The sequence below is a fragment of the Phoca vitulina genome, unplaced genomic scaffold (assembly GCF_004348235.1).
Source record: "Phoca vitulina isolate PV1807 unplaced genomic scaffold, GSC_HSeal_1.0 scaffold11, whole genome shotgun sequence".
Lineage (NCBI taxonomy): Eukaryota > Metazoa > Chordata > Mammalia > Carnivora > Phocidae > Phoca > Phoca vitulina.
In genome coordinates, this window is record NW_022589714.1 from 30,510,308 (window position 1) to 30,524,611 (window position 14,304).

Genomic DNA, 14,304 nt, shown 5'->3' on the forward strand with positions numbered 1-14,304 from the left:
AGTTTATCTCTTTGGATTAGAGAACACAGGTTTTTACGTATCTCCTTTGCCTAAAGCATGCGGGACCTCACTCCACCCCCCGCCGCCCCTTTGACTCCGCCCCAACCACGCCTGCGCACGCCTCCTCCGAGGCCGCCTTTGAGCCTCTTTGGGCGCTCGGCCACGCCTCCTCTCCTGCACCGCCTTCTTTCCCCGCCCCCGCCCGTAGTCTTTAAAATCCGGAGCGACGGATCGCGCCTTGGAGCCGTGAGTGAGTCGATAGGAAGACTGGGCATGCTCTGTGGCGGCGCAGGTCTTGGTCACAAGTAGGAAGAAGCTAGTGCACGACACCGGTAAAGAGAAGCGAGAGCCGCTGCCGCACCGTGCCTGTGGGGTCCGTCGCCGCCGCCTCGGAGCAGGAGCGGGGCGGGAGCCGGAGCGGGCAAGGGGCGAGGCCGCCGGGCCGAGAGCCGCCCAGCCTGCCCTCCCGTCCTCTGCCTCTGTGTCCGCGCGGCGCGCCGGACCCCTGAGTCGGTCACCTGGGCGGCAAGGACCCCGCGCAGAGGAGCGGAGCGGACCGTCTCTCCGCCGGCTGCGGCCCAAGGGCGCCCCCGCGGGGCGGAGCAGCCGCTGCCGCTGCCGCCGCCGCCGCCTTCTGCGGGCAGCTGAGTGTCCGGCTCGCGTCTGAGCGAGCGGCCGCCGTCAGCCCCGAGGAGAAGGAGGAGGGGGCAGCCATGGGGCTGCTGTCCCAGGGCTCGCCGCTGAGCTGGGAGGAGACCAAGCGCCACGCCGACCACGTGCGGCGGCACGGGATCCTCCAGTTCCTGCACATCTACCACGCCGTCAAGGACCGGCACAAGGACGTGCTCAAGTGGGGCGACGAGGTGAGCGCCCGCGGCCTCCGCCCCCGCCGGGCGCCCCTGTCAGGCCACTCCGCCTCTTCTTTGTTCGGCGAGGCGCGCCCCGCGCCCCCACGGCGGTCCGCGTCCTGCGGTGCGCCCCGAGGGTCCCCAGACGCGTCCCCGCTGCGGCACGCTGTCCCTGCCCTCACCCGGCGGGCGTCCGGGGCTTTCCCGAGCATGGGGCCCTGCCCGAGCCTTCTCACTAGACTTCTCTATCCCATTCATTCATTCTTAGGGTTTTCCCTTCATTCAACAAATGGGTTAGGCTCTGGGAGGGTGCGAGCGTGAGCAAGTGTGACATTTGGTGCTTCCAGGAGTTTTCAGTCTGGTATATCCGCCGGCCGCGTATCGCGATCTAGCGTCAGGTGTCAAAATGCGCTTTTGCGATCAGTGAGAAAGGGACCAAGTTGTCCTAGAAGGGCCTTGCTGCTAGCAATCAGGTCTTGAGGATGTTCGCTTCTGCCCCATCTCATGCAGGTTACTTTTAAAACCCCAGCTGCTTCTCATCAGCTTTCTCGCACTCTCTTCACACTCCCTTCCTCACCCTCCCCGCTTCACCACCACTTTATAGGCATAGAACAGATATTATGGCTCGGTTTTCCTAAAGGGGAGGAAACTACTTGTTCCTGTTTAATTCTGAATGGGAACTCTTGAAGCTTCGCAATTGGGATTTGTTGGTGCCTTTCTGTGGCCTGGATCCAGTGTCTAAACTTTACAAATCAGTGTTTCAACATGTGTTCTGCCTAGAGCTGAAATGTCTTTGCCTTTTCAGTTTGTTGAACCATTGTTTATTGGAATGATTTGGAAAGCATTGCCCCCTTTATATTTAGTTTTCTTCTGCCAAAGCTTTTTGTGCTCTCCCTCCCCGTTTTTAAAAGTCACACGTAGATGCTATTTCAATAATTAAATGCTTTTTGGGAAAGTGCATCTGTTTGTTTTCACCATTTGTGTTCCGTGGCTTGCTCAGGTGTAAATTTATCTTTTAGTTGATGTTACTACCCTTGACCCAAGCGTCAGGGTGGTGCTACGCCAACGCAGAGTCTGTTTCCTCACAAAATTAGTTCGTCTGTTTCTAAAGTTGGGAGATAATTCTGCTTTTTACAGTGGAATTGTGGTGTTTTAAGTTAGAAAAGTATAATAGTAATTCACATTTATACTAGAAGGGGTTTGCCATACTTTGGACAGAAAAGGGGTACAGTATTGTGTTTGGTGGTAATTCTTCAGTTTTATTCTAAAGTTCCTTGTTGTGTCATAGCATCTTCCGTTGTGTATGTTCATTTATGTATTGTGTGCATTTAATGATCTGTTTTCTATCCCCCGACCCCCGGTTTGTTTTTTTTTCCTGTCCCACATCTCTTTGCTTCTTCCCCCCCCCCCCAATAAAGCAGCATCTTTTGGAGTGGGAAATTTACTGTCTAATAGAAGCCATGAAGTAGAAAAGTTATCTTAGAAATTAAAAATAACACACTTCTCATAACTTTAAATTCTGCTTCAATTATGTGTAGGGGTGGAGTGTAGGATTTTCAAGAAGAGTAAAATTCCTGCCCACAAGTGTTGACAGTCCAGTCGGAAATAGGCAGCCTGACACATAGGGAAGAATTCAGATTGTGAAGGCTGCTCAGATGGTTAAAGAAAAAAGAAGAAAAAAAAAAAAAAAAAGCCTTGCTCTACTTTCTACTCCTCAAATGGCACTTCACCTTAGTCCCCTGAAGTTGGTTCTCCCTCCCATCCCTGACCTGTGGTATTGCAGGAACGAATTCTTCATTGTGGTATCTCTACGACTGGGTAGGGAGGAGGTGAGGTTTTGGAAGAGGGTGGGGAGTCTCATGCCGAAATATTTGCTGTTGCCTCCAGTATCATGTCAAAGTAATCACTCTTATGTTACAGAACATTATTTTTCAGACTGCAGGTCATGATCCATTAGCGGGTTGAGAAACACGTTTAGGTTCTCCCTAGACTTTTTTTTCTCTCCAGAACTTTAAAAAAAAAAAAAAAGAAAGAAAAAGAAATGGAATTGGATGAAGAGGGACCACTTTGTCATAAATAGGAAGTATAGCATGTCAAACTTTTGAGTTATTTGAGGGTGCTTGTGAGCAGGTCTGTATTGAGTCGCATGTAAATTCTTGGTATGGTTGCCACTTAAGGAGTTTGAGAGCCAAACTCTCACATTTATCTTGGGAGGCTTCCTTGATGAGCTGAGCCTTTGAAAAAGAGCAGGAGAGAACTACTCCAGTGTTGGCGCCATTGCTTACACATAGGAACTCACGGATCACATCTGCTGAAGCAGAAGTCTGCAGGCAAGGCCAGGCAGCAAGCATGCATGTATCGTATGCAGAAGCCTTGAGAAGTAACTGAGAAACAGGCTGGGCAGATAAAAGTGGAGAAGGGTGTGGTGGGTGGTGTGGCCCTGGAGATGGAGGATGGCCTCGCCAGACCGAAAATGGTGTTTGAGATGTGATATGTTAGACTGCTTGGTGTGATACCAAATTACTGCTTTTTGTGGGAAGTTTTGGTCTTAGAAGCTTCCTCCTTGCCCCCCCGCAAAAAAACAAACAAAACCCTTAAAACTGTGGTTAGGAGACCCTGCCACTTTTGGAAATGCTCAGCCCTAGTTACTAGGACAGTATTTATATCTGGTAGTGTTTATCAGAACTCTGGATTTGTATTCCAGGGTCTGCCAAACTGCCTGTGTGATTGTGAGCCTCAGTTTCCTCTTGTGGAAAATGACAGGGTTGGACTCTCCTAGCTTCTATAGTTTAAGAAAAGTTTCAATAAGATTTTTTCTTTAAATGTACATTATTTCAAACCAGAATGTTACTTTTTGATATTCACCTGCAGATAGTCTTTAGACTGTTGAGTAAAGCCAAGGCTACCACCAATCGCTGTGGTAAAAACGGGTTGTATTCTGAAGGTGTATGTCTGCTGGCTTATTGGAAATCAAAAGTATTTTCCTGTGACAACCTTATGAATATGTAGATTCCCAGATCAGCTTACAGATGCGTTTCACCTTTGGTGGAACAGGTCCTAACCCTAGCCACCATTTATGGTTTCTTTAGGAGATAGTTCTAAGTCCTGGCTTGCCGGGAGAACAGTTCATTTTGCCCCAGGATGGGGACTGTGGGGGAGAGGTAAGATGGCTCTTCTTGGGTGCTCTCTTGCCTGCTAAGCATTCTACATATGCAGAAAAGAAAGCACTTACCTTTTCACAGCTGACAAAAACTTTTCAGGTGCAGATTTTGTTTTTAACTGGAGTGTGCAGTAAGAACAACTTTTGAATTCACTCTAGTGTTAGCTGCCTGCCAGGCCTTTTCGGCTACTTAACAACAGAGACATTATCAGAATTGAAATCTGTCTGACTTCAGGTCCGTTTCTTAAACACGTAATACCAGGTTTTGGATTATTTACAATGTGTATAAGATTTCATCAAATCTCCTTTTACAGAGTTCACGCTACAGGTTATAGAGGTGTCAGAAAACAACATTTAAAAGCAAATGTATAGTTTTTCTAACTTTTCTAACCCAGTGTAGTGGCTCTTAAAGTTAAGAAGGTGAATTGTCCTCTAGTTAGCAGAGAAGTGCATGTGAACTTAGGAAAATATATGTCCTTAATATTTGAGTGTGTTCTTACCATGCATAAAGCCAACAAAACTGGGATGGGATATGTTAAGGGCTGATATGTCATCCATTGGGTTTGAAGGACAAATTTGCCTGTGTAGATTAAGAATGCTTAAGTGACTATTTAGAAAATGCATAGCTTGTTAATTAATAAGCTTATGATCCTATAAAAAAATAACATAACTCTGAGCTATAAATCTAGAATGGACAAACACATTTTCATTTGAGTGTAAATTAACGTGTAGCTTTGGACAAATTGCTTTATCTCAACCTCAGTTTTTTTATTTATAAAATAGGGATGATAATGCCTTATAGGGTTATGAAGATTAAATGAGATAATGTTGATGAAATGGTTTACAAGTAAGTGCCTTGCCTTTTGAGTGAAGACTCATAAATGGTAACTTAAAACATTCACTTGGAAGTTCTTCAGTATCTGTTTATCTCATTTAAATAGCCATGGTCAAGCAGACTCTTAATGATAGAGCATAAACTGAGGGTTGCTGGCAGGGAGGTGGGGGCATGGGTTAAACAGGTGATGGGGATTAAGGAGGGCACTTATGTTGAGCGCCAGGTGTTTGTAGGTGATGAACCACTAAATTCTACACCCGAAACTAATATTAGTACTAACTAACTGGAATTTAAATGAAAACTTGAAGAAATAAATAATTAAAAAAATAAATGGCTATGGGGAATGGGGCATTCCGTGTATGTGGGTATTTTTTTAACCAGTTAAATTTGTTTTTTCAGATAGAATTATATTCCATTAGCTTAGTTATTTTTGATGGTATTGATTGTATTTGAGAACTATAGTATTTCTAAATTGCATTTTAAAATCTAAATTTTGTCTTAAAAATGCATTATTGGACACTGACTAGAATTAGATATGGAGTACAAATATTTCTTGATAGTCATTAGGAGTGTTCAGGTTTCTTACATAGGTCATTGAGTATTTTGTGACCTATAAAGCAAAGTTGTTTTATCTTTCACTTTGCTATCACTGTGGACATTGTTTTAACAGTATTTATTATTCACCTGTCTCTAAAGCACAGTGGTGAAATCAAGGAAAAATAAATTTGTGTTTCTGAACTTTTTATATACTCAAGGCATCTGAATGTGTTGTTAAATTTAGAAAACTATATTGGGGGCATTACTGACGTTGCTGGTATTGGATGGGCCATATTCTCATAAGCTTGCTAGTTAATATTCTCTGTTTATACATACTTTAACCAAGTTAGGTGGATTTTTATAAACTCTTTACCACCTTTATTTTGATATAATTGACATACAGTAAACGGCACATACTTAAAATATACAGTTTGCTAGTTTGATAAGTTTTGATATATGTATATACTTGTGAAACTACCACCACAATCAAAATAATATACATCATCTCTAAAAATGTCCTTGTGCCTCTTCCTAATTCCCCTCTTCCCTCCCCACTTCCACAGGCAACCACTGATCTGCTTTCTGGCGCCATAGTAGACTTTGCATTTCCTAGAGTTTTATATCTAGGAAATCATAAAGCATGTACTTTTTTGGTCTGGCTTTTTAAGCTGCTTGTATATTTTGAGATTTATTCATTTTATTGCATGTATCAGTAGTTCATTCTTTTGAATTACTGAGTAATATGCCATTGCATGGATATACTACAATTTATTCATTTGGATTGTATCCAATTTTTAGCTATTACAAACAAAACTTGTATCAACCTTAATGTATATACCTTTGTATGGATTTATGCTTTTATCTATCTTGATTATTCCCTAGGAGTGGTTTGTTTTAATTTTTTTTTTTTTTAAGATTTTATTTATTTATTTGACAGAGACACAGCAAGAGAAGGAATACAAGCGGGGGAGTGGGAGAGGGAGATGCGGAGCAGGGAGCCTGATGCAGGGCTTGATCCCAGGACCCTGGGATCATGACCTGAGCTGAAGGCAGACGCTTAATGACTGAGCCACCCAGGTGCCCCGATTTGTTTTAATTTTTAAGGAAACTAACAAACTTTTTAAAAGTGGTTGAACCATTTTACATTCCTAGCAGCCATGTATACCAGTTTGTCCACATCCTTGTCTACACTTGGTATAGTCAGTTTCTTTAATTTTAGCCATTCTAATAAGTATGTGATGGTATTTCATTGTATTTTTAATATGTATTTCCCTTGACCAGTGGTGATGAGTATCTTTTCATGAGATTATTTGCCATCCGTATGTCTTTTTTGTGAAGTGTGCTTAAAGCCATTTGCCTAGTTGAGTTTTGATAGTTCTTTATATATTCTAGATATAGTTCTTACCAGATAATTTACATTGCACATATGTTCTTCCAGTCTATTTTCATTCTCTTAATAAGGGTGTCTTTTGAAGAACAGAGTAGTTCATTTTAATGAAGTCCAATTTGTCTGCTTGTTCTTTTATGGATCATACTTTTGGTGTGGTGTCTAAGAAATCTTTCCTTAATCCAAGATCACAAATGTTTTCTCCTGTATTTTCTTCTAGAAGTTTTATAATCTTAGGCTTTACATTGAGGTCTGTGATCCATTTTGAGTTAGCTTTGTCTATGGTGTAAGGTATGGATTTTTGATTTGGGTTGCCCCAGCACCATTTGTTGAAAAGACCATCCTTTCTCCACTGCCAGAGATACATGGCCTTTGTAGCTTGTCTAATTCCAGTAGTCTGTCTGTGCGTGTGGCTTTATTTCTGGATTCTTTGTACTGTTCCATTGATCTGTCTATCTTTGCCAGTACTATACTCTCTTTATAGCTGTAGCTTTATAGTACGTTGTGAGATCAGGCAGTGTTAGCTCTCCAACTTTCTTCTTTTTCAACTTGTTTTGACTTTTCTAGGCCCTTTGAATTTCTACAGGATTTTTAGAACCAGCTTGGCAATTTCTACCAAGAACAAACCCTCCTGGGATTTTGACAGCAATTGCATTGAATCTGTAGATCGATTTGGGAAGAATTGACATCTTAATGAGTCTTCTGACCCATGAACAAGTAAATCTTTAATTTCTCTTATCCATGTTTTTTTAGTTTTTAACTTACAAGTCTTTCACATCTTTTGTTAGATTTATCATGGTTTCATTTTTTTTCCTATTGTAAATGGTATTATGTTGCAATTTCTGATTCTTCCTTGCTAATAGATTGAAATAAAATTGACTTTTACATATATATCTTCTGCAACCTTACTAAACTTGAACATGTGGGATACAGTTATAACAATGGTTTTAATGTCTTAGCTAATTCTTTTGTCTTTGTTATTTAAGATTAAGTTCAGTTTTATTTTTTTCTGAATAAGTTTCCTTCTTTGCATGCCTGGTTATCTTTGATTGGATGTCAGATATTATGAATTTTACCTTGTTGGGTGCTTTTTATTTGTATATTCCTAACTATTCTTTAAGCCTTGTTCTACAATACAGTTATTTGGAGGTAGTTCAATCCTTTGAGGTCTTGATTTTATAATTAAGCAGATCTGGAGAAGTCTCTAGTTTAGGGCAAATCCTTCTACTGAGGTAAGACCTTTGTGAATATTTTCCCCATTGCCCCTGAATTAGGACTTATTCTATTCTGGCTTGTGGGAACACACTTGGCCCCAGCTTTGGGTACTTGCCTCCTGTATGGGTTGCTTTACTACTGAATCCTTAAGGGGGAGCCCTCTGCAGATCTCCAGGGTTCTCTGTGCAGCTCTTCTCTATGGCACGTGGTCCTGTGAACTCTAATTGATTTGGTTTCCTCAGGCCTTCAGCTCTCTCTCTCTCTTCAATTCAGGGAGTACTCCAAGTTCTGCTTCACCTTCCTGCCCATGATCCTAGAGCCTCTCTTCCAGGCAGTAAGTTGGGGCAATTAAAGAGCTCACTTCGCTTTTCTCCCCTGTATCTCAGGAATCTCTGCCTTGTGTTACTGCTATCCAGTGTCTTGAAAAAGCTATTCCATACACTCTCTCTCATTTTGGCTATTTCAGGTGGGAAGGTAAAACTGGTTGCTTTTACTCCATCTTGAGCAGAAGTAGAAGTCTTTCCCATTTTTTCTACAGCTCTGTTCTCCTTTCTCTGTAAACTTTGTCCAAAGGCTGGCAGCCCTCATGGTTATAAGATACCTCCAGCAACCAACATTTAGCCAAGTTTTTATTTTTTATTAATAAAATATTTATTTTTAAGTAATCTCCACACCCATCGTGGGCCTTGAACTCACAACCCCAAGACTGAGTTGCATGCTCTTCCAACTGAGCCAGCCAGGTGCCCTTAGCCAAGTTTTTTTAAAGTCAGGATTTTCTTTGCCTTTATGCTATGATGTTCATCACTTAGTATCCCTGTTTTCATCCTGTGACTGGGTATTTGGTGAAAACACAATTATTTGAAACGTTTGCATACATTTTATGAATAGACTTTAATTTGAAGATGGAAGTCTAAGCCCCGAGTCTTCCCCTGAATGTGTGATCTTAGATATAGAACTTAAATTCTTAAGACCACAATTTCCTTATCTGTAAGACTAATCACAAAAAACTACCATTTAGTTTTGAATTGCATGTTTACATATATATAGTTTCTAATTGTATTTTTAACAATTTAACTTTCAGAATACTCTAAATTCCATTCAACTTATAAAAATCAGGAAATGAATACAAGAAATGGTAGAATCTATTTCCTTACCCTGTCACCTTTTGGGTTTTAGCATTGGTCTAAGATAATATACTTCACTGGCTACTGACAAAGTAACCTAATTATAAAGCCATGGATACTAGGTTTCTAGAAATTTTTTAATGTCTTAAGCCTATTTGAGCCTCACAACCTTTCTATTAAAAGCAAGATGGTATTGCAAAAATGTTTTCTTGAAAACTGATATTTCAGTTTTACTTACATATGGCAAAACACTAAAAGCTTTATTTCCATGATGGATAATTTTTAAATTAAGTATTTATTGTGCACTTCCTAATATATCAGGGACTTCCTGTGTTAGGTCATGGGGTTGAAGAGAGAAATCAAGACAAGTGAGAAGCTCTCTACCCTTGAACTCTGGTGGAAGGCAGGTGGGTGGACGAGCGGGAGGGAGGAGAGGAGGAGTTTGCTGTATATCTAGAGATCCTGGGAGTCTTATGGATGGAAGGTGGGGATGGAAGGTCTCAAAGGGAGATGGAGAAGCAAGGAAAGGGAATGCACAAATGTGAGATTATGGAGGTGCCTGATGTTGAGGGAGTATTGCTGTAACACAGGACCAAAGCAGGGAAAAGGGAATGGCTAGAAGTTGTGGCTGGAAAGGTGGGTTGGGTTCAGGTTGTTGAAGGTCCTTTGTAATAGGCCATGTCAGGAGACATAGTATTGTAAGTCCAAGACTGGTACAAGGGGGTTTCTTCTAGGCCCCTTTGGTCATAGTGTGAAATGGAATGGGTTGTGAGGAATAACTAGAGACAAGGAGCCCACACTACAGAGGACATGTCATTGCTAGGAGAGAGAAGAGAGTGTAGCCTAGGACTCTGGAGATAAAGATTTGTGTATATTAAAGAGATACTTTAGGGCGCCTGGGTGGCTCAGTCAGTTAAGCATCTACCTTTGGCTCAGATCATGATCCCGGGGTCCTGGGATCGAGCCCTGCATCGGGCTCCCTGCTCCACAGGAAGCCTGCTTCTCCCTCTGCCTGCTTCTGCCCCTGCTTGTGAGCTCTCTCTGTCTCTCTCTCTCTCTCTCTGACAAATAAAATCTTAAGGGGAAAAAAAAATAGAGATACTTTAGAGAAGAGAAGGAGTGAAAGGACCTGGCACATGAGGGGTTAGGTTATGTCTCTCATACGCGTTCCTGGCAAAGATGACCAAGTGAGTAAGACTCCCTGCAAGGATGGTTCCTCGGGGAACTGTTGGTTTGGATATTCTGTTCTGGAACCCTTTAATTTAAGGAGCCCTGTACTCCTTTAGGAGAAATACCAGGTAGACAGGAGAAAGCTGGAGCAACATCTGAGCTGACTGTGTGTATGGTGGGGCAGCCACAGGCCTAAAGATGGTGGTTAAAACCAAAGTGGAGAGCGAGCTAGCCCAGGGAGAAGAAACCTTGGCGGCGCCTCAGAACCCTGATGAATACACGTGGGATCCTGAGAGGAAACCGTGTGAGGGGTAGTAGCCCTGTCATGTACAGGAAGAAGAAGAGCACGCTTTCAAGAGCTGTGGAAGGATGGGAACTGAAGTGAAGCCACTGGATTTGCTGGTTGGGGAGGGACTGGAGGCTTTGGCAACAGCCTATCTGGAACATATTAAGAATTTGGGAGAAAAGCAAAAGTTGGTTTCTGGCCAAAATAAATGGCACAAAGCCCGTAGATGTTTTCACAGCTCATAGGGTCCTTGAAATCTTGATTATAATTTTAGAAAGAAACAGAAATGACCTATTTTTGTTGAATTGGATAGCATGTGGGTTTGGGTATCACTTAAGTAGTACCTCCATGGCTATTAAGTTGTCTCTGTAACATATTGAAAATGATTGTAATGGATTGAGTATATTAGAATGATGTCCCTGAGTCTCCACTTAAAGATTGGGTTTCTCAGACATTATTTAAGACATTAGGGAAACATGATTAAACCTCAGACTTCTAGCCAAAAGAGCTCATTTCAGATATATCTTTTTTTTTTTTTTTAAGATTTTATTTGACAGAGAAAGACACAGTGAGAGAGGGAACACAAGCAGGGAGAGTGGGAGAGGGAGAAGCAGGCTTCCTGCTGAGCAGGGAGCCCGATGTGGGGCTCGATCTCAGGACCCTGGGATCATGACCTGAGCTGAAGGCAGACACTTAATGACTGAGCCACCCAGGCGCCCCATTTTGGATATATCTTGATAGGTATTCAGAAACCTTGGTTATCTGGATTGGTATATCCTTGGAGAGTTGATATGGCTACAATTCTGTTGGACACTCTTTGGAGAGATTTCTGTATGCTTGGGTTTTCTGTGTCTGTCATGGTCAGACAGACCATTTGGGATTTGGTAGTTAAACTTATTTCCAGAACAGGATTACAAAAGAACCCCAAACCAGATGTTCCTCATTGCATAAATGTTCACACAGATCCACTGGTCTTGTCTCCCTTCCCCCCAAGGTCCTTTTTTTAGTCCTTTGGATTTGGTTAACGCTTTTTTTTTCTTTTTTTTTTCTCCTGGATGCTGATGTAGCAGAGTTAAAACAAAACTGTTAGGCAAGAGACTCCATGACCCTTTTCCTGGAAGCTAGTAAGAATCTAGGCTGTGACTCTGCCCCATGTGGATTACCTGCAGGGGTCATGGGCTGGGGTACACGGGGCTTCACATATTTTAATGCTCTGGAGAGAGAGTCAAGATCTGGAAGTACCTTTAAAAGCTGGTTGGCACTTGTCTGAAGTGTTTTCAAGAGTTCAGGGTTGCAGCAGTGACCTGCAACCCTGAAAGTTAACATTTTTTTCATTTGAAAAGTTTTTGTTTGAAAGGATATGCTCTGAGCACTTTAAACCTCAGACAAACCTGAAGAGGTTATTTAGGAGTGTGTCCTTCATTTCCTTCTGGAAATGTTCACATGTTTACACAAGTTGGGTACTTGGAAGTTACCTTTTTATCTAGTGTGCTTTCAGACAGCCCTGCCTGTGCTTAAGCATGGTAGTCCTCTCTTCTTGGCCCCCCAAGGCTGCCACTGCTGTATTAAATTATATCTAGTGGTCCTGATCCTGGGGGCTTTAGTACTCAGAGGACTAGGAAGTAAACAAAAGGCTTCTAAGTATAAAGTTTATGCACTTTACTCCTAAAAGTGTCTCAAGCCCTCACCCAGAGAGCACTCACTTAATACACAATTCCTGAAAGCTTGGCATCTGGTTTCTCAGCCCAGGATGAACTATAAACAAATCAATCGATTCAGAGAGCAGCTGTGAAAAGCACATCTAGACATGGCAGCCCATTGTACCTCAAAGAACCTTGCTCTGCTGTGATTCTAGTTAACTAAAATTGCTAATGAAGTCTGAAGCCTTAATAAAAAATGAAAATGTGTTTAGGATCTTCCAATTGATAGCAGAAGAGGATGTAATCAATTTTAGAAAGACTTCCGCTGATATATACATAAACATTTTTAAGAGAGAGATGCTTAAAAGGGGTAAGCTTTGGGTAATAAGACAATGCATTTGAATAAAATTACCTTCCTGGCAGTGCATACTGAGTAACATATTTGAGAGTGAAAGAAAAATCGATGATCATATAAGAATTTCTAGAAGAGCTTAATAGAAATACAGAAATACAGATTTCCCCCACCAACCAAAAGTAGAGCATCCCTATGAAACATTTTGTAACCCAAAATGGTGTAAAGAGAAGAAGCAATTACCGTTAATATATATGGAAAAAATTTTGAGTGTTCCCAGACCCCAAAAATAACCTTAGATTTTTTTTTTTTTTTTGATACTTTAGGACATATCTTGCTCATGGATGCACAAAATAAACCAAGATAAAGCCGAGATGCTCACTGACACAGGTCAGAACTATGTCTACTTTAGGCTGACATGCTTGGTGTGGTTCCCAAGGAAGGGACTTGACTACATTCTCGATGTTTGGGGTGCCCATTGTGTCTAAAGGGGCTTGCTGGGAGGACGTTATTTTCGCCTTTTTCTGTAAAGGCAAAAAAACCCTTCAGATTTCTTTCATTTAGCAAAAACAGGTACAGTTATCCCCCACTTTCTGAAAATTTTGCATTATGGCAGTTTGCTTTTATGAAAGACCTACATTAGTATGTTTTTCACTAATGAAAGAAATCCAAAGAGGATTTTTGCTTTTATGGGGGGTGGGGGGGCAGCAGTTACCATGCTAATGTAGGTCTTTTGTAAAAGCAAGTGGCCTACCACAAACTTTTGGAAAACAGGGAACACTCTTCTCTCTATACCAATTCCCCTTATGAAAGGTTTTTTTTTTTTTCTTTTAAAGATATTATTTATTTGACAGACACAGCAAGAGAGGGAACACAAGCAGGGTTTTATAGGAACACTGTGCTTTCCGATAACGGGGAAACCTTTGCTAATTGTAGGTCTGTCATACAAATGAAATGGCTTGGCTCAAATTTTTGAAAAGCAGGGGGATACTTGTATTGCTTTAAAGCTGGAAGGGACTCCCCCCCCCCCCCCCCCATTTTTCCAAATGATGAAACTAAGGCCCAGAGTCTAAGACAAATTCCAAATGTCTGTAATTGTAATATTTCTAAGAAAAGAGGGAAAATTAAGACTGTTCTGAGCAGGGTGGTGCCCCTTTGGGGATGGGGACAAGAAGGAGGTCCTAGTGCTGAGGGAGCGGGGTGGTCAGCAAAGGTTTCTCTGAAAAGGTAGCACTTAATCTGAGATCCACAGGAGCCAGCTGTTTGAAGGGATGAGGTGAAATCTTCTCAAGCAGAGAGAAGTGCTGTCAAGGCCCTGACTTGGTTGTTGGAAAAACAGAAGTGTGGCCCCAACATGGTGGGGAAGAGGGAAGTTTGAAACAAAGGAGGCAGAGCGAGAAGACTGGCCCTAATGCTCTGGGTGAGGGGTGTGGGGTTTTTTGTTCAGTGTGGGCTGCTTGAAAGTTTCAAAGAGGGGAATGACGGGATCTGCTTGGTGCAGGAACCCAGGACTACTTGATTGCAGAATTAGGTGGTGGTCCACACTACCAGCTTTCACTTTTGGCTGAGTCCTATAGTACCTGAAACAAATGCCAAATGAAATATTTTGGTGAAATGGTACTTCCCTTCCCATGAGTGACCTATTCTGGTAGTCTCTATTTCAAGAGTTTTATGTAATGTTGATTACAGCCTACTTTGGCTCACTACAAGGGTTGTAACCGATGTTTGGAAAACACCTCTATTCTGTCTC

The 14,304-nt window shown here is 42.1% G+C and overlaps 1 protein-coding gene across 2 annotated transcripts in view; it reads left to right on the plus strand.

Moving 5' to 3' along the window:
* Nucleotides 1–230: 230 nt before the first annotated feature.
* The window catches only part of GCLC (glutamate-cysteine ligase catalytic subunit), a 47,335-nt gene continuing 33,261 nt past the window's right edge, over nt 231–14,304 (plus strand). Inside the window, exons 1-2 of one of the 2 annotated variants that reach the window (XM_032409645.1) lie at nt 810–863; nt 12,881–12,944. Coding sequence is in view for 1 of the 2 variants with exons in the window: in XM_032409644.1 (XP_032265535.1) it covers nt 714–863 (150 nt within the window). In the remaining variant the exon portion in view is untranslated. Of the gene's footprint in view, nt 864–12,880; nt 12,945–14,304 lie in introns of both variants that reach the window. The other variant, XM_032409644.1, reaches the window with a different exon arrangement.